Raw genomic sequence first — 20,468 nt, forward strand, 5'->3', positions numbered from 1 at the left:
GATGACTGCTGACGACAAAATTCGAAGAAATTCTAGGGGAAACCACGCACTCAAGCTACTGGATCTAATTCATTTTGAGCAAATTTTTCTTTCCTTGCTGGTTAATGACTGACCAAATATGAAGGTACATGATTAATCGATCAATAATTGTCTAGTGTTGCTTTTTTGTATCTATGCTGGTGAGGCCATGAGTCATGCAACTAAAATTTCAAAGAGAGAAACCTCACTTGGGGCCTCTGATCTACTGGTCATCTTGAAATCAACAAGAAATTGTTTTTATTGGAGCAAACAAGTTGCGCTTCTCCTAAAAATTTAACTGCAATGAGGATCAGATCAGCAGACGTTGCAAAAAAAAAACTATAATAGAGAATCAGTATGAAATAAAAGTAATTTTTCCTACGAGATAAGGAACAAGAAAGTTAGAGGAAGAAATTATGACTTTCAAGAAGAGATTTTATGCTCTTTACCACCCATTGTTAGGTTACTGCAAAGCTTTCATTTGAAGCAGTACAAAAGATTTAGCAACTCAGCAAATACCTTTAAAGAAAAACCATTCACGGCGCTCACGCTCTGACTTCTGGAAGTAAATAACCAAATAAGTCGGGGACATAAGACCTAAGCATTAGCCTTAGGGGATCAATGACATGAAGTCATCCAAAGTTATTAAGGTAAAGAAGTAAGATAATAGTAAGAAATAAGAGCGCGGCTGAGTGCCCCCTCCACAACTACAATTTCTCCTAATTCGCACTAGAAACCTGCACATACCGACTATAGAAGTGCTAAATCACACATATGGTAACTGTTCCGCATGGGAACAACGCCGATCCCCATAATAGAGAAACATCACATCCTTACAAAATTCAAAAGAAACCATAGTAGAGGAAATAAACTTGATAAAGAAGACCCGAAGCAGTGTCCATGATAGTGTTTCATGCCGAAACTGATCCTCAACTGGTCCTTGAAAGATTTTTAGCATTCAGGAAGGTAACGGTAGGACTTTTCCGAAGGGATGGAATGAATGCTACTTTCATCGTGGACGAGAATGGGGTTTCGGAGCATAAGGCTCAGGAACCTTTTTGGTTACAGATCATGCTCATTAGAAGGTTCGTGCATATCATCTTTGGAGTATACCACATTTTCTATCAGCACTCTCAAAAATTCTTTTGTGTACTTCAGCTTCTCTGAACTGAGAGGGTGACGCACGAGTGGAGAAACTAAGACGTGTGGAACCCTCGCAAAATTGGATCAATATCCGATGACAATGCAGCGAACTTTTTCAGTACCGGATGACAATGATCAGCAAACTATGTGTGCAATAACTATCACACAAGTGGTCCCTACCTCAGTGAGTCAAGAGAACTTAAAAACTTCTATGGGATCACTTGCGTACAGCTGGGCTCCGAACTTTTAAACAAATAAAGTTCCACATATGAAAAGGATGTTTTTTTTTCGGAGACACCTTAGCTGAAATAGCATTAGGGATGGTCGGTTTGGATTGGGGAAATATGTCAAGGAAATCTTCAGCGACCAGGCTATATCCTAGCGAACTATAGGCACGTGTTCGACTTTTTCTGATGCACGTGTGATCGCTGCGTTGTACACAGCCCGCAAAAGTAATTCTGAGCAAACCCCTTAAAGGAAACAAAAGTAAAGACAAGTTCGGGAATACTATTATCAGGAGAACTTATAAAACCGCTTTCATTGCTACTTCTGTCCCAGAACAAAGAAAAAAGGAGACCCGGAGGGTACACAAATAATGATTTAGACCAACAATTAAAAAACAATCCAGTTTCATTCCCAGCACAGACCCGGTGGTTAGGACACACCAACTGCACGACGTTGCCGATAAGACTTGTAGGCACAATCCAAACTGCGAAGATGTATTCGAAGCGAGATAAAGTTCAAGAAACATGGATGCTTGACTTTGCCAAGCATTCCACTTCATGTAATGTCACTTTCCTCGAAACATTTAAGAAACAGGGGAAAAAGAAAAGCTAAATAAATAGATATTACACCGACAAACTGATGCAAACGCGAACACCGACACCTGCCGCTGGACGCCCACGAATTTTCGGAAGAAAGCAGGTGGACCGGAAATAACTCAGATTCCCGCATCTTCCGAACATCTAGGTGGTTTTAAAAGTTGGAGAGGAAGGGACGCCAGTGTAGCGACAGCAGCCAGTGCAGAACAATCTTTGCCGGCGTGTATCACAACGAAAAGAGCATCCATCGATCGTTGAATCTCGGCTGTTGGCGGCCAGTTGCGAAGCGGTCGCGTCGCGCGTGGTAACCACGCCTGTGGATGTCGCCTTGAGACCGCCGTGGAGGGGATGCCTGCGTCCTTTAGAAGGACTCAGTGCTTCGGATAGCAAAAGATTTTCTGTTTGGAGAGACTGCAAGGATCAGGTGCCGGATATTGCTTCTGCTGATTATTCCTATTGGGTTCCTAGAATTTTTTTTTTAGAGAAGTGCAACAAGGATTCATAACAAAAGAGGGTGAGTGCGTCTAACTGCTGGAATTAAAGGGATTTCTAAGGTAAACTTAGCGGGGATTGTTCGTTAGACACATCGCTTTGCAACTGTTCATCAAGTTAGCTTTGAATCTAGATATGTACTGGTCAAACGATGGCTTGATAGAATCAGTAGAAAAAAAAACGAAGTACTGTCTCTGGAGGGGTGTTTCCTTGGTCAACTTGAACATTCTCTTCTTATCAAACTCGATACTGCATTCTCCTCTTGTTTATGTTGTCGAAAAACTTGTGTTGAAGTACTTCAGCTTTCCGCATGAGCTGAGTTGTGTTGAGCAAATTTTTGTTACTCTCCATTCACGGTCCACTCGGAGTGCAGAAATACGTGGACGAGAGTCCCACCTCATCCGGAACCGCTAACTCCAGTGGGCCGTTTTCAGTGCAGCCGCTTGCGCAACTGCACCGAGCACTCGTTTTGACTTTGAGCTGACTTTACGACCCATCTTCCGTCCATTTCTTCCTAATTGCCGTAAAAAATGGCCGGAAGATGCAGCGCCGCACAAGGCTGGCGCGCTCCAGTCGAACTCCCTGTAGAAAATAGTGCGCCAGTACGCCTGAAGCCGTATCTTCCGGGCCGTTTTTTACGGCAATTAGGAAGAAATGAACGGAATCACCCCCCCTCTCCCATGCCTTGTACGAATACTTCACCTGAAATCCGTACCACCTCAGATTCGTGGGGTGATGTCTTTAAAGGCAGTGTATCATGGAAGTGACGTGTTGGGGTCTCTGTGAGGAAATATGGAGTTCGAGACTTCGGAGTGTTGACCAAGAGTATGAGCGTGGCTTCGCCCGTCGTCTAAACTGTCTTATTTCCAACAAGGAACGTTGGGACGTACCACCCTCTTCCGGATTCCAGAGCAGCCTATTTATTGGTTTTACTTGAGTAGCCTGCCTAGAAGACCTCATTGACTGCACACCACTTGCTCATGGACGAGTCGCACGTGCATGCGCTCAAACATACACCAACCATTCATAGTCCGGTTAAAACGAAACTGAAAATGAAGCTCGGGGCAGTTGCGTAAGCGAATGCGCTCGAAGCGGCGTGGTGGAACCAGCGGTTAGAATTGAAGGGGGACCTTTAGTAGCAGCACTCATAGCTGCAGTTGGCGATGGTCCCTTCACGATCACTATCGTTAGTTCCATCGCGCCGCTTCGAGCGCAGCCGCTTACGCAACTGCACCCAGCTTCACGCCGTTATGACTCGACTATAACCCCATCGTCGTAGATTTCGTGGTGTGTTGCCTTCAAAGTACGTGCGGTTGTCAATGTGTTTGTGATTAAACACTTGCTTTGGGAAAAGGCCGGCCTTGATCGTAAACGATTAATTCTAACGTTACAACGCAGAACCACTTGTTTAATGTAATACGAAAATTCTCCCAATTGCTACGACGGCAGCAGAACAGAAAGAAAGGAAATGTCAGAAGGACTGAAATATTTATGTAGACGGAACACCATAAGATATAATATGAAGAGAAACATCGGTAGTTAACGACTGCTGCTGGTGATATTGCGAAAATTCCCTCATCCTCGAGCTGATTTGAGCGCATTCTAGCTACAAAATTTTGACAAATACACCAATAAGTTTCACTTTGGTCCCAGTTCCGGCCTTATTTGGACGGACACAAAAGGAACCACATCGGTCAGACTTCCGCCACTACTTAAATTGTTGACGTAAGCGAAATTCGTTTTATTTTTTAACGTGAACTCGAAAACTGGCAATCGAGGACAACAAACGATACCTCCGTTTCCCTCTACATAATTTTCCGATATAAAACGTTGTCCAATGGAACAATGTTGACGACGTCGTTCCACTGTGCAACCTTTTAGTGATTAGTGACAGTACTATGCAGTCAGTTGTAGTGCTCGAAGATTTACGCATTTTCCAGTTGTTTGAACATACAATTGTCATAAATTGTCACTGTTAACATTCCTGTCACGCAAGGTAAGGGCAGTCTACTGCTCATCGTTCATCATCTTTCTTTTCAGCGAATAATTCTTTTCTTTCTTTTTTTTTGACACTTCCCAAGGTTAAAAGTTATCGGAATAATTCAAGGTCTGATCTGGACTGGTACCAGCATAATTTCAAAGTTTCTTAATAATCATGTAAAAATGCAGGCTGTATTCTGCTGTTTCATGTAGTTCCCTCTATCCTGGTGCTCTTCTGAGATGGTTGTCGTCGTAAAGTAATCCGCACGTCGCTGACACTGCGAGAAGTCAACTTCGGCTTTTCATGATGTTTAGGTTCTTGATTTTGAAAGGGTCAGAGACCTTCAGTCAAACTAACTTGGCCTCAGTCTGTTGGAATATTCCAACTCAATAGTTGCTAAGAGTAAAGATGGTTGTTACTCCATATGATGCTGTGAATTATTTTTTAAAAATAATGCTAAAGAAAGGGCAAAAAGACCCGACCTGCTTATCCCCTTAAGCTCATTCCATCAACAACTAAATTCTTGTGGAAAAAGCGGGTATACAGCTTGTATAGCTTGTGTGAGGTCACACAAACACAGAATCTATGCAGATGCCGCTGCTGATAGGTTCCACAACTGCACAACTGTTGCTAACATCCAGATCGTGATTAAAAAGCGGATTCAGATCCCAAGTTACTATAGCCTCGCGACTAGTTTCACTGATAGTCATCATCCGTATTGTTTAAAGGCATCACCCCAAGAATCTGAGGTGGTACGGATTTCAGGTAGAGTATTCGTATACGGGATCGTAGATTATGGAGAGAAGGGTGATTCCGTCCTTTTTCTTCTAATTATCGTAAAAGAAAAGACGGCCCAGAAGATGCGGGGGCTGGCGCGCTCCAATCGAACTCGTTGTGGAAAGTAGCGCGCCGGAACGCTCGAAGCCGTACCTTCCGGGTCGTTTCCTACGGCAATTGAAAAGAAATGGACTCGGAATCACTCTTCTCTCCATAATCTACGATCCCGTATACGAATAGTCTATCTGAAATTCGTACCACCTCAAATTCGTGTGGTGATGCCTTTAAATTGAAAACCTACTTTGCTTGCAAAACTTTTAATTTCTCAATTCAACTGCTTCTTAAGAATTGAGGCAATCACAGTAAAAGAGCTTTTCTCGTATTGCTTGGCAAAAGTGCCCCACCTTATTTGTCAGAATAACACAAAAATACAATCGAGACCGAATGTGTTCAACTGTAAAGTTGAGGGAGAGGGAGGGTGTGGGTGAGGTAAATGAACAGAGGCAGACCCGTTGCCCGGATGGGCACATTCGGCGCTGATTTTACGTACGTTGTTTGATTCCTATATTTTTTTTGTGTTTCTTAATTTTGTTTCTGATGGCAACGCCTTCTTTAAATCGTAGCGAAACAAAAAATTGACGTAGGATCGAAACCTGATGGAAAACCTAACGTAATTCGAGGGAACAAGCACCGTTCTCGCGCTGCCTTTCAGGTTACAGCAGGGCCAACACGAGCAGGTAGCAATCAGACTTGCACGCGCGGTATCTTTAGACTCTCGGTGATAATTGCTGCAATAATTACGTGTTTCATGACCAAGTATTGCTCGGTCGGAACAAAAATTGTCTCGGGCGGGTCTAGACAGACTCAGGTAGCGAGAAAAGCGATGAAAACGACGGAAATGCTACTTGTTAAATAACAGAAAATCTAAGGATTTGGATCGGCACATAACAGACAACAGTTAACAATTGTGAAAAAAGTGAGGTTAGAAAAGCCGTTTGGGATGAAATCGTGAGTTAACAAGTGGATTGGGAATGTCACACGAGAATCATGACAACAATAACTGAATATTACAGAGATCGACTCAAGAATCTAAATGTCAACAAAAGAAAAAAAGGAAACAAGAAATAAATTCAAGAAAAATAAAGAAATAAAAGGAGATAGTTATCTGTTTGCATTTTAAAAAATACTTTCCATGAGGTCCTTATAAACAAGCATCACATACTCTTACAAGAACGTGGATGTAAACATGCGCCACAACAAAGGTACAGTCAAAATGTCCTGAACTGTGGCGCAATTCCGTATGCGGGTGCACTCGAAGTGGATAGGTGGGACCTTCGCTTAGCTCCACATGAAAATTGGATCCAGCAAGGGTACCACCGCGAGCACAATCTCTTACTCAGTTGCATCACAACTCAAACAGTTCATCACCTAACTGTGACCACTCAAATTCTTGAAATTCTACAGGCCTGTACTAATTGAAATGAAAAATCAAAGATGAGTATCCGGCATTATTATCGTTACAACTACGCTTTCTCAGCATTAGTTAGAAAAGAGCTTCGAAATTATCTACTACAATTAAAAACAGTGAACTTCTGTGTCCAGCTGAAATAGGTGAGAAACCTAAGAAGAGAATTTTCCATCAAGTAAAACTTCAAAGTGATGTATCCTAACAACGCCCTGCCTAAATTACAAACAAAGAGAATCAGTGCGTTTATCTTCGATAAGAGCGATATCGCCACCCTCAACTGACTTCTTCCTCTCTTCTTTGACGTCGTCCTTACCCCATTCTTGAACTTCCCCTAAAAAAAAAGTGGAAAATGATAAAGTATTAATGATGGATAATAAATAATAAGTTTTCAACTGAAGGAGCGAATAAGACCATCTTATGTTCGCTGCTCGATGAATGCTTGCAGTAAAGCCTAGACTGCTCCTACACAGACGGAGACAAAAAAAAGTAATACACATGTTCACTTTTTTTTTTGAGCGTTTATGTTCGTCACGGTCACGAAAAGGTCAACTTACCTGATCCGAATATTAGGAAAATTATCCCCGCGACTATGTTAAGTGTAGCTACCGTACAGAACAATATACGCCATTCTGAGAGAGATCCCTAAATGCAAAAAGCAATGATGCGGTTTCAATCGGAAGAGGGAAAGGTAAAGCGTGAAAGTTCGACCTTCCTTGAATATTGGCGTAATATAATGACTGCGACTTGTCGGTTGTAAATGTTAAGCAGGAGCTAAGATTGCTAAGTCTTTATTACTTGTACCGTTTCGGCGACGTTGTCTTCGTCAGAGCCTCTGGAAAGTCAGAACATTTGTAATATATCCTCCCAAACGCTTCGTCCAGAATAATCCATCTTCCCATAAGATATAACATCAGAAAGGAGGAACGAAAAGAGCCGGAATCGTTGTGCTTACTCAAATAACCGCGTTGCTGTGATCTTAGCCGACCTCCGTGTTGAAGGATCGCTCCGCTAATACCAATAAGGTTGCGACTCGCTATCGCCCTGTAGATCAAAACACGCAAAGGTCTCGCGAGTGAGCCAGCTCTTGTCACGGCTAAGAAGTCTTCCTCTCTAATCATTTTTCCACCTTTAACGTTCGTCCAAAACCCTTTGAAGTTATGCGAGTCACAATTTCGGGTTCGTGCGATAGGGTTGTGGCAGTTATGCAGAAAGGAGCATTTTCATTCCTGCGATGAGCTCCGATCGAGGTCGCTGCATTCGACTGCTTCATTCCATTTAGATGTACTTTCAGGCAAACACAAAGTGATCGTCCTGTTTTGTCAAAGTGTTGTTCCTCACATGTCTTGCAGGAAATTCGAAAGACACAGAGACCACGCATCGGATTAACTGCTTCTTGAGACTTCTGGGAGGTCTCCACAATTTTTCGAGTCATCCACTGCGGCATCATCTCGCTACACAATAAGACCATGACCTATGCAGTGCATCAGAAACCATCAGAATTTGTGTTCCGTTGCGCTGGCTTAACCACATTGATCCGCTCCTGGGCACGAAATGCTAACCTTACGGTCGTCCTAAACGCTTCCAATGACTGATTTCTCGGTTTTCGAGAGATGATCGGAAAGAATGTAGACTAATATGTTTATATTACTAGGTTTTTGAAACAATTGTGCCTTCCATTCATAGTTAGACAATATACAAGGTGGCTTCTGCGAAATGTAACACAAACAACTACCCACAACTTTGCACCAATTGATCCAAATAAGAAATATTTTCTCAAGTTCAATATTCAGGAACTCCTACGTGAGTTTTCACACATCAAATACAGAACGACTGTCTTTACTTTCAATACAAGCATTTAAAGTCTGTCCCGGAAGAATCTGTCTTCTTGAGGATGCGCGCGATGAGTTCCATGCTCCATGCTTCATCCACGCTTCTTTCAGCGAATCCACTGACCTACATTTAGAAGAGTAGCTTTGTTTTGCTTTCGAATCGACTCGACAGCAAAATCTAGAAGATTGAGATCGCACGAGTCCACTCCAGTGTCTGCATTGTGGGCAGGCGTCTGATGCAGGTAAGTCCAGATACAGGTTTCTTTGGGTTAAAGAATCACCGCATCTCTGGATTTTCCATGACTCGACACATTTCATGTGGACCACCCTATGTTTCTATGTTAGGGAAGGGCAATCGAAGACGTTTGAGTTTCTCCTGTGAGAACCGTATGTAAGAGGACTGGCGACTTAGGAGCTATCAACAATTAACCATCTCATCTTGAGTGTGATGTGTGAAGGAACATCACGAACCACTCGAACGCAGCTACCTCACACGAAGCTCATCGCACATGAAGTGACATGAATTACATGAAAATGTTACTTTCTGCGTTGCTGCCACGATACTATCGTATGAATACGGAAATTCGACAAAATACCAATGCAACTGCTTAGACAAACACAACGATTTTGAATGTAATATCTCACGGGGTGATGAATTGTTCAAGATGAAGCATTTGAGAGGATATGTTACAAATGTCCTTACTTCCCATGCTCTGACAAAGGCAACGACACCGAAACGTTAGCCGTAATAAAGATTTTGTTGCTCTTGTTCTTGCTTCACATTTGTAACCCAAAAGGAAGATTTCCTGACGTTTGGCAGTTGCCACAATCGAGTCAAAACGACTCGAAAACTGGTGCAGTTGCGTGAGCGGTTGTGATCGAGTTGGGACTCTCGCTGGCTCCATTCGGACCGCAAAAACCAGCGGAACTTATGGATGTTCCGAACTCGATCGTAACAGCTAACTCCATCTCGCCGCTTCTTGCGCTTACGCAACTACACCAGTTTTCAGGTCATCTTGGTCCTACCATGACAAATTAGACATCTAAATCTTTCAAATCTTGGCGAAGTGTGGTTTATAGTTTTCTACTACCGTTTTCTTGACAAATCCAACAATGACGGGAGTAACCAGTCTTCCTAGCATTCCAGCGAATAAGGAGAGCGCAGACATCGCTCCAGTGTAACGTGGGGCAAGTGAAAGCAGCGACGTATAGAAGCCGCTAGTGAATCCGCTCATGGTACCATACCTAAGTATTTAGCATTACATAAATATTATCGAGACGCATAACTTGAAACTCACATGATACAAAATAGGACGAGTGCAAGTACAGTTTGTGTGCAGTCCACCAATAATGCTATTAGGAGGAACGATCCCGCGCATCCAAAACTTGCTGAAGCAAAAAGCAGAGGATTATAAAGGATCCGGAGCAACTCTAGCATGACTTTAACAATGAGTAAATATGAAAAAAAAAGAAATGTGACATACACCCACCTACACTTTGAGAGAGACGAACAGCAAATGTGGGCGTAATAACTTTTTTCACTTTCAGCTTGTCCATAAGCATACTCCAGAATATTTTGCACACGAAATTGATAACATTAGGTAAGGCTGAGAAAGTTCCATTCTAAACAATTTAGAAACAATAAACACTTCGCCTGTAGTGGCCAGAAAACCTACAGCGATCACGCCTAGATAGAGAACATCCTTTAAAAAAGAAGGCACATAGAAGTGGAATAATGTCATGGTCACATTAGTGATGAAAAAGCACAGCAGCTGCGCAAGAAAAGCTGGCGACGTTACCATTTTCGCATAAGGAACAGAAGAAGCCTTCTGAAACAAAAACGATATTTTGAACTCAAAAATTCCTATTATTGAGAATGTTTGTGTAAAGACCTCACATTGGCACGATTAGAACGGTGAACGACTTTTTCAGTGAGATATTCACGTTCTCTAACGGTCATCCACTTGCATTTTCTTGGTTGGTCCGACGAGGAGAAAATCCACAACACACACCAAATAGTCGCCACTATCGCTAGAAGAGGAACAAATTGTAACAGGAGAGAGGTAGTTTGATAGATATATAGATAAATATAGATGCTATTTAAAGCAAATTGGAAGATGATGGTGATTTTAACAAGTACTTTTGAAACGTGTCTAAGGTTCTGAACGGATTTCTTAAAGTCTGTAGGAAACAGCAACATGGGATCTGGTCTCCCAAGGCATTTAGAAAATAGAGAGGGGAAGGAAGATCTGACACCACAATATGTCCTAGCAAAAGCCTAAACTACAAAAATATTCCTTCACTTTCCACGAGAGCATCGTTAGGAAGCAGCATACTCGATAACTTTTGATATTAGCGAACGAATTCCGATAGAATTTATAAAATATTTCAGGAACGGAGTTGCCTAGCGGCGGTGGAGGAGCAGTGGGCAGCCGGGTAGGCTCATTAGAGCCCATGAGGTAGATCTCTCGAGGAAGTCCCTGCTCACAACGACACTCGCTAAGGTACATGAACGACCACGAAACACCACACACCACGAAAACAACAACCCCCGACACAACCACTCCCGAGCCCGATTCTGCCTTGGATACTTCCGACGGGAACGCAACCCACAACATGGTAAGTATTGGGCGAGATCCAGGGGTCAAAGGTCGCTTCAACTGCTCGAACGCTTACTATCTGAACCCAGTTGTTCAGTAGGGTACTGATATCAGCAAAGAAACGCTGATTGGCACCTCGTATTACAAACAATTGTTTAGCTTGTTTTCGTTCAATTTTTTTTTTAATCAGAAACAAACAGACTATTCCCACAATATCCAGTACATCACTTCGCTCATAAATAAAGCAAAGCTTACTGCAATTTTCGGATGACATCTTTGCAGTGCTGGTAAGTGTAAGTCAATTATATTTCCTAAAACGGTAAGCATATCCGAAAATGGAGAATGTGCGAAGTACCATTAGTGAAGTCTCAGCAAGCATGGGGAGACATAAAGAAGAACACGAATAATCATAAAACCGATAATTTTGATCGAAATGTTCATCACATTTGTGGTAAACATACATCACATTATTAGCTAGAAATTTTTCACTGCATCTAAAGCAAAACCACGCTTGAATCAGGAACACCGCGATAATGAAACAATACTTCCATTCAAAAGTTTGTAATGTGTCCTCTGTCCTAAGTGTTCATGTGCGAGGTTGGATCGTTTCATCCGCTGAGATTTCTATACGACACAGATTTTCTGCTTTTTATGGATACAGGTAGGTAGAATAATATTGAAGGTGCAAGCTAAGACTTCAAGACGTAATTCTCTGCAGGAGTTCTCGTCAGGGTACTGTTTCAAACCCTATTACACTATTACTGGTACACTTATTAGCACTGGAAAAAAGCTCCAAATGCACTTATAGTGATATGTTTGAGACCAATTATTAAGAAGTACATATAAAGTAGAGTAGAAATAAAATACGCTAGATTCCGTTATCTTCTTGGAAGGCATTATAATGCATTGCTGCGAAAAAAAAACTGTTGAAATGACTTAAAGGCATCACCCCACGAATCTGGTTTAGTGCGGGTTTCAGGTGGGTTGTGCCTATACGGAGTCGTAAATTATGGAGAGAAGGGTGATTCCGTCCATTTTTTCCTAATTGCTGTAGAAAAACAGCCTGGAAGAAACGGCTTCGAGCGCTCCGGCGCGCTATTTTCTACAACGACTTCGATTGGAGCGCGCCAGCCTTCTGCACGCACCGCATCTTCCGGACAGTTTCTTACGGCAGAAGGGAAAAAAATGGACGGAATCAGCCTTCTCTCCATAATCTACGACACCGTATGGGAACTCTCCACGTGAAATCCGTACCACCCCAGATTCGTGGGGTGATGCCTTTAAATCAAAACTTAATAATCGTTTGGACTGTTTTCTATTGCAAACCATTACTTGTACTATTGTTGATATATGAAGGCGAATAACAGACAACAAAAACTGTACAGCTATTTCTGTATCTCTCACCAATGAAGTAGAAAACAGCTGGCCATCCAAACGATGACGCGCAGAATGCAGCAGCAATTGGATTCCCGATAGCACCTTAATGTGACTCAATAGATGAAGCTCATCCTCGTAATGCAAAATAACATTAATGCCATTACTACATTTGAATTCATGAAAAATAAGTTCATACCAGCGAACTGATTTCCGGTTGTGTACAATGCGAGTACGGTACTTTTCTCCTCAACGGGGAACCAATTAGCAATTAAGGCGTTAATTGAGGGTATTACAAAACCCTGAAATGACTGTTTTGGAAAATCCTTGTGATTCTAGTAGTACAATGATAAAGGGAACTGACCTCTCCAAAACCCATGAAAACACGTGCCATGAAAACGGAGGTTGGTCCAGTGCGTTTTGCTAGAAGAGGCGTCACAACTGTACTCACTATATACAGTCCTACAGCTGCAATGAGAAGAAGGCGAGGTGAGCAGCGATGGTATACCAGAGTTGATGGACCAACAACGAGTAGTGCGCCCCAGAAGGTCCCAGAAAAAATGAAATTTTGCATTTGATGAGACCATATCAATGTGCCCTGAACGGAACAGTTGTTGAATGTTCAATTTTTTGCGATCTGAAAAGTGGAACCCAAGCGAGCCAAAATGTATAACCCAACGTGGGCCACATGGTTGCCGTGGTTTGCTAACCGTCTTTGGTTTTAATTTAAAATCACTGTCTTTAAATAATATAATAAAGTGTTTTTGAATAACGTGAGGCAGAAGATAAGTGGATGCACTTACTCCATAATCGACAACAATAGTATGTCCGTCTTCTGCTCGCTTTTCACATTCCTGGTTTGGTGGTCTTGACGTTTCCTTTAAAAATAGATAAGCTTGTTTCCACAAGGTGATGAATAAAACTATTATTCTCATTCAATCCCAGTTCAACTTTTTTTTCTAATTTGATATCGTGTAGTTGATGGGTGAATTGATTTTTTAGTAGACAAGGAAGTTATTGTCGATCTTTATTTCGCTGCTGTCACTATTTGAGAGGCTGGAGAATTAAGGACATTTGTAATTTAACGCATCATAGAACAACTCCTTGAATCCTGTCATTCCAGAAGACAGGATTTAAGGAGTCATTCCAGAAGACAGGAACAAATAACTTAAAGACAACACCTGAGAATTAGATCACCATACCGCTCACCATGATAGCCAGATGGTTGGAACTAAAAGGCGACGGAATCGAATCGTTAACCGATGTAAAGATCGACACAAACTTAGGTATTTGCTCAAAAAGTATCACTTTACCCATTAGGGTTCAGTTTCTTTATAATTATGGAAACATTTGGCTGAAAGGGAAGGATCTATAACAAAAAAGATCCAGCTACCACAATTAATCTTCAGTTATATAAAAACAAAGGGAAATCACCTGCTCGATGAGATTGTAGTTTGAGGAGCTGTTAAAATGCTCAGGATAGTAGATTTCCTCCTCTAGAAGTGATACAGCCGTCGAGTTAACCATACATGTCATTGTAATTGCAAGATGCATACGCATGAACGTTGTACAACAGAATCCCAGTCCCAGTAACAGAATGAGGTGAAATCGACGAGAACATGGGTGGAATAAGGCTGAAATCTCATTTCTGTTTCAGTGTTCAACTGCAAAATTTCCAAAAGAAAAACATTCTACCTAAAAAATTTCCGTAAAGTTAATAAAGTAAGTAAATTTTGATTTGTAAATTGATTAGCCTGTCTTGGTTCTATTCGTCTACAGATGCTTCTAGTTCTATTATAGTATAAAACGGGCATGCTACGAATTTTACAACAATTTCATTACTTAGATTCATTAGTATTGGTTTGGAAGTAAGTAATTATCCAACTAGATAAGTAGGAGGTTAGTGTTTCAGGATTCCGCTGAAAAAGTGCCTTCAATGAGGAAAAAAGCGACTTTCGGTGGATGAAACAGGGAGCATTCAAGAAGTCAAGGGAAAGTCCCCTTAAACTTCCTTTATAAGATCCAGAGGGTTCCCATTCTTTGTTTTTTGCGTTGTTGACTGAGAAGTTGTTTAGGGATCACTGGCCGAAAGAAAAGCTTTCGTGGAGTTGTGTTGTTTGACAAAAGTCGAACAATTTGTAAGTTTCGCACCAGTGCGTGGGATTGAATGATAGAGTCAGCACCACATTAAAGTCCATGACTTGAGCAATTTCGAGACATATTCCATGAAAACCCACATTATGCTTCACACAATATAATAAGGTTAGGATAATCAAGATAGGCAGGATGATGGCACGGCCACAAACGTGAGGAGCAGAGGGTAAGAATGAAAGGGGTGGGGAAACGTTGGCGCCTCACGTCAGGCTCGCCCACGATTCGATACGTTCGATGGATTGATTTTCGGTCAAAACTTTTTGATTAGCGGTGCAACGTCGCAAGAATAGATATTTACGAGGAGGTTTCCGGCTTGAACGTGAATGCGAACGTATCATCGTACCTCAAGTAATGGGTAGCTTCAAATCTACCACCCAGCATTTGAGTTGGACTAAGTTAGAATGCGATACCTATCCAGGAGGTGAAAAACCGTTGATCTCCCTGTCGTGCACCGTTATTGAGCGTTTGCAACGTCTTGAAACGCGACCATGTAGCATCAAATGGAAGTTCCACAACGAAGACACAAATATATTCGATAAAAATGGACGTAGCACTGGATCTGGGGCTTCAAATGATGCATTGTTTGTGATTCCCACAATTTTTCTCCCTTATTCAATTATGCACCGATACTAGTAAAAAGCTCCTAGACAAATGGATTTCTAACGGACCAAAGTACAACTCGATTTTGACCTATTCGAAGCAAAGAAATGAACGTTTTTTAGCCTTGTGATTAACTTGATTTTTTAGATATGTTTTAGGTTATGTCCATGTGAGAATTTCATTAAGTAGATCCTTGTTAGCAAGGTTGTTTCATTACGCCTCAATGCAATTTTTATGGAACTTACAGCTTCTACTGGTTTCAATGGTTTCTATTGGTTTCAGGACAACTTATACTGGATTGCATTTCGATTCACAAAGGTCATTGAATCAGGAATAAGAAATGGACAAATATAAATGAATGACTAATAGTAAATAATTACGAGTGATTTTATGTGAATCCCTTCCAAATACGCGTAATGGTCATGTAATAAACCACTCCACAAATGTTAATTATCTCCAAACAACAAGAGAGTTCAGTTAGATAAAAAAGAAATGAATTTTGGTGTAGTCCTATGAGTGGTTGTTCAGGGGAATAATAAACAAGTGGGCCAGTGTCAAGGATAGAGACTCGACTGCATTGTAAATGGGACCCTCACTTTTCGCAGACCAGCGGATTGGAACTAGCAAATACATATCACATCGTGAGAGCAACGGCGTTTTGATTCGTCCGTGTACTGTGACGGAAATTTTTCAAATCTCAAATCATATATAAACTTCTCTTAATGTAGTAGCATATGATAATGAGGAAAAAGAAAAAATAATGGTCGGAGAAATTGTCACTCACGAGATTTCTTCGCCACATCCTTGACCGACATAATTTGGAGTCTAAAGGGTAATAGTAACCTAAATAAAGCTTTGTGAGGAGCTCCAAATAAGTACAAGAATTTTTTTTAATAATAACACTGAATAATAGCGTTTGGATTTTGAATTTTTCTAATAAGGTGTATTAAATCTGTGATGCGAGAATTGAAATAAATAAAATATATAGAAATGATAAGTTTGGAGAAGACCATGTTCATTTAAACTGTCTGAACGCGATGCTTAATGAGTAGATATTTCTCCGGTTAGTTTTTGCGACATAAATAAATAATTTTTTTTTATTTTGAACTTTTCAATTTTTTGAAGCACATATCATGACGTTTGCAGTAAATAAAGCAACCAGAACTACTGTGACAAGATTAAAAAATTCTGATGTCGCAATTTCTGTAATATCTTCGTACTTAGCAATTGTGCGAACTGTGAGGAAGAAACAAGCAAACACGGAGATTAAAATCCTAGTAAAGTCTTAAAGTGAGTTTGTGATCACCGTTAATTTGAATGCAGCATAATCAATCTTTAGTTTAGTTAATCAGGAATCTCAACGAACCGGATGGAGCAAGTTCTTGCCACCATAGGACCAAAGAAATGAAACTTTCTATAGTGGACTTATTTCTGGTGCTTCAGAGTAATTTCCACTGCACGCCGTTTTATTTTTCCAGTCCAGTGCATGTAAAAAGTCTTCTAGTCGAATAAGTCAAGATCTTTGGTGTCTGGATTTGTGAGGGAAATTTTCGATGTCTTCTCGAAACCTTAGTCCCGAACTTTATCAATTTGTGGAAAAACTAAAGAACAAATCGACTACTGAAGCTGCTTTTAACACATTTTGATCGTTTCGCAACTGTTCAGAGCTGTTTATAACCCTAAGAGATATTGTCTGATAAAAGAACACTGTCTAGGGAAATTCCTCATTAACTGTGAAAAGTAAAAAGTAAAATGCAACACGGCTACAAAAGATGAATTTCTAATTTGATATTTTTTTGGTAAAGATGTTTTAGAGAGAAAATTAATGAAATCATCGAGTTAAACGTGATACAAAGGAATCCACTAGCCAGAACATTTAGGCGATCTCAATATCCTGTCTACAAACTCAAAATCCACAATAAATATTTCTATGACATGGTAGCTCTTCCTGGCTGTAGTCTTTTACAGACACAAGAAATTTAATCAAGAGACAGCGTAATCATTAGAAAGCACTCGCCCGGCTGTGTGTTTATCAAAAGACACGGATCGTAGCAGTCAGTTGTCAGCAGTTTTGGAGTTTTGGAGTACTTAGTATTTTGATTGGGAATAGAAATTCCAAACAAACTCCTCTAAGGAAAGTTAAAAATTAAAATTAAAGCTAGTTAGTTAAAAACAGTAAGGAACACAAACAGCGCTATGATTTTTTGCTAGTTGGTATCTAAACCATATCATATCTAAACCGCTTTAAAGAAATTGGTAAATATAAGGATTTTTCTGAAAAAATATATAGTATATACAAATACATAAAGTATAATACTAATATATAAAATATAATAATATTAATATTTGAAATATAATAATAATAATAAGAATAGTAATAATAATAATATAAAAAATATATTTTTATCTAGGACACACAACATAATTCGGGTGGATTTAGAATTTCCTGAAGAAAGACAACCGTGGCTTATTTCTAAAAGGGTTTTTCTTCTCAAAAGTTTGGAACTGGTGCGATTATAGAGGCAATAAATCGTGCAAAAACGCTGATGAAGTGACTTAAGAAGCCGTAATGCTTGCGATAAGGTGGTGATGTTTGCTACATTACGCCATTTCGAGTCATGATTGATAGAAAAGAATTATTACGTAGAATTGGAGAAAAATCCTCCGAATCGAGGCAGGGAAATTAAAAGACTGAAAAAAACATGGATTGTGCTGCGATTTTGCCTGGACACTCCAATGTGCACCTGCGAAATCTGATCCGTAAACAAACTATTTGATTGCGCAGAAATCTCCACGGTTTGTCACTCCGTAGTAGTTCGTTTGTAATTCGTTTCACCTCCGTGGGATCCTTAACTGAATGAGTAACGCCGTTCGATTAGAATTTGTTCCTGTATGATGCCTCCGTCACTATCATGTCAGTTTACCTCGAGAGGGACAGTTAAATAACGCAAAGATAATTGGTCCTCGCCATTTCCCTCTTGGGTGAACACTATTGTAATTATTGTCACTATTATTGTCATGAACTAAGTTTTTCTACTTTAAAAAAACCGCTGGGTTGCTCAGAAAATTGTTTTCCACTCAACAAAAAGTCAAAATAATTTGTTTACTATTAAAACATACAATTAGTCAGTCAATCGTGCAGTCATCATCGTTGTTGATAGTCATGCTTAAATGATATTACAGTTTCCTCTACTTGTACAACAGGGCAGGATTCATCTTTTAAACTATATTATTTAATTATATCATTATTAATATTCTTAATTCTATTTTATTATTATTTTTTGTTTTCGCTTTGGGACAACACGATTATAATTATTGTCGCAAAGTAGTTGCGAGGGGCTTTACTTTAGATAAGTACTGGTATTAAACCATTACTATCAGTTAGTTAATTATATTTATCAATTTCTCCTTACTCCTTCGAATAACCATGTGCTTCGAGATGCAATCCAGTATACGTTGTTCTGGAGATATTACGCTAGAAGCCGCAAGTTCCATAAAAATTGCATTGAGGCGTAATGAAACAACCTCGCTAACAAGGATCTACTTAATTAAATTCTGACATGGACATAACCTAAAACATATCTAAAAAATCAAGTTAATCACAAGGCTAAAAAACGTTCATTTCTTTGCTTCGAATAGGTCAAAATCGAGTTGTACTTTGGTCCGTTAGAAATCCATTTGTCTAGGAGCTTTTTACTAGTATCGGTGCATAATTGAATAAGGGAGAAAAATTGTGGGAATCACAAACAATGCATCATTTGAAGCCCCGGATCCAGTGCTACGTCCATTTTTATCGAATATATTTGTGTCTTCGTTGTGGAACTTTCATTTGATGCTACATGGTCGCGTAGTTTCAAGACGTTGCAAACGCTCAATAACGGTGCACGACAGGGAGATCAACGGTTTTTCACATCCTGGATAGGTATCGCATTCTAACTTAGTCCAACTCAAATGTTGGGTGGTAGATTTGAAGCTTCCACTACTTTAAGAACAATGATACGTTCGCACTCACGTGCAAGCCGAAAACCTCCTCGCAAATATGTATTCTTGCGATGTTGCACCGCTAATCCAAAAGTTTTGACCGAAAATCAATCCATCGAACGTATCGAGTTGCGGACGAGGCTGACGTGAGGCGCCACAATTTCCCCACCCTTTTCATTCTTACCTTCTGCTCCTCACGTTTGTGGCCGTGCCATCATCCTTACCTCTTCACTTAATTATCATGCCTGAACCATAATGTGGGTTTGTATCGACCATGTATGGATACTGTAAGTTGTGAGCTAATAATAGTAGTAATATAATGCTAATATCATCTATCAATCCCTATCTATCTTTAGGAACCAAGCTTAACTATTTTTAAAGGGAACGTCAAGACCGCCAAACCAGGGATGTGAAAAGCGAGCAGAAGACGGACATACTATTGTTGTCGACTATGGAGTAAGTGCATCCACTTATCTTCTGCCCCATGTTATTCAAAAACACATTATTATATTATTTAAAGACAGTGATTTTAAATTAAAACCAAGGACAGTTAACAAACAACGGGAACCATGTGGCCCACGTTGGGTTATACATTTTGGCTCGGTTGGGTTGCACTTTTAAAAATTTAAAGGCAACACCCCACGAATTTGAGGTGATATGGATTTTAGGTGGAGAGTTCCTATACGGGGTCCTAGATTATGGAGAGAGTGGTGATTCCGTCCATTTCTTCCTAGTTGCCGTAAGAAACTGCGCGGAAGATGCGGCGCGTGCAGAAGGCTGGGGTGCTCCAATCGAACTCGTTGTAGAAAATAGCGCGCCAGAACGCTCGATACCGTATCTTCCGGGCCGTCTTTTTTTACGACAATTAGGAAGAAATGGACGGAATCACCCTTTTCTCCATAATCTACGACTCCTTATAGGCATAACCCACCTGAAACCCGCATCACCCCAGATTCGTGGGGTGGTGCGGGTTTCAGGTGGGTTATGCCTACACGGAGGCCTTCCAAGAAGATAGCGAAATCTAGCGTTTTCTATCTCTGCTTTACTTTATATGTACTTTTTAATAATTGGAGCCAAACATATCACTATAAGTGCAATTGGAGCTTTTTTCCAGTGGTTCCAGTAATAGTGTAATAGGGTTACTATTGTTGTCATAATCAATCTCTATCATAAACGTTTGTATTAGATCTTGCAACAAATTTCAAACCTTTTTTCAAAAAATTATTATTT

At 40.4% G+C, this 20,468-nt stretch overlaps 3 protein-coding genes across 5 annotated transcripts; 1 reads left to right on the plus strand and 2 right to left on the minus strand.

Moving 5' to 3' along the window:
* Positions 1 to 1,014: 1,014 nt before the first annotated feature.
* RB195_000093 (uncharacterized protein) lies at positions 1,015 to 6,148 on the plus strand (the record flags this gene model as incomplete). The annotated part of the gene is made up of 2 exons (XM_064196240.1): positions 1,015 to 1,103; positions 6,004 to 6,148. 2 exons carry the CDS (start codon positions 1,015 to 1,017, stop codon positions 6,146 to 6,148), a joined length of 234 nt encoding a protein of 77 aa, XP_064052121.1.
* Positions 6,149 to 6,852: 704 nt separating this feature from the next.
* Positions 6,853 to 14,063, minus strand: RB195_000094 (uncharacterized protein; the record flags this gene model as incomplete). Of its 3 annotated transcripts, none has more annotated exons than XM_064196243.1 (12): positions 6,853 to 6,913; positions 6,983 to 7,031; positions 7,255 to 7,342; positions 9,621 to 9,774; positions 9,828 to 9,918; positions 10,020 to 10,136; positions 10,206 to 10,216; positions 10,297 to 10,358; positions 10,427 to 10,560; positions 12,534 to 12,608; positions 12,703 to 12,805; positions 12,868 to 12,897. In XM_064196243.1, the coding sequence occupies 12 exons, from the start codon at positions 12,895 to 12,897 to the stop codon at positions 6,853 to 6,855; spliced, it is 975 nt and encodes a 324-aa protein (XP_064052122.1). The 3 variants fall into 3 exon arrangements, with proteins under 3 accessions (XP_064052122.1, XP_064052123.1, XP_064052124.1); XM_064196241.1 differs by lacking the exon at positions 6,853 to 6,913 and adding exons at positions 13,307 to 13,381; positions 13,938 to 14,063 and having other exon boundaries at positions 6,919 to 7,031; positions 10,020 to 10,152; positions 10,206 to 10,358; positions 12,868 to 13,101; XM_064196242.1 differs by having other exon boundaries at positions 10,020 to 10,152; positions 10,206 to 10,358.
* RB195_000095 (uncharacterized protein) lies at positions 13,092 to 16,072 on the minus strand (the record flags this gene model as incomplete). The annotated part of the gene is made up of 6 exons (XM_064196244.1): positions 13,092 to 13,101; positions 13,307 to 13,381; positions 13,938 to 13,999; positions 14,060 to 14,137; positions 14,741 to 14,856; positions 16,042 to 16,072. The coding sequence occupies 6 exons, from the start codon at positions 16,070 to 16,072 to the stop codon at positions 13,092 to 13,094; spliced, it is 372 nt and encodes a 123-aa protein (XP_064052125.1).
* Positions 16,073 to 20,468: the final 4,396 nt, after the last annotated feature.

This window comes from Necator americanus, chromosome IV (assembly GCF_031761385.1).
Source record: "Necator americanus strain Aroian chromosome IV, whole genome shotgun sequence".
Taxonomy (NCBI): Eukaryota; Metazoa; Nematoda; class Chromadorea; order Rhabditida; family Ancylostomatidae; genus Necator; species Necator americanus.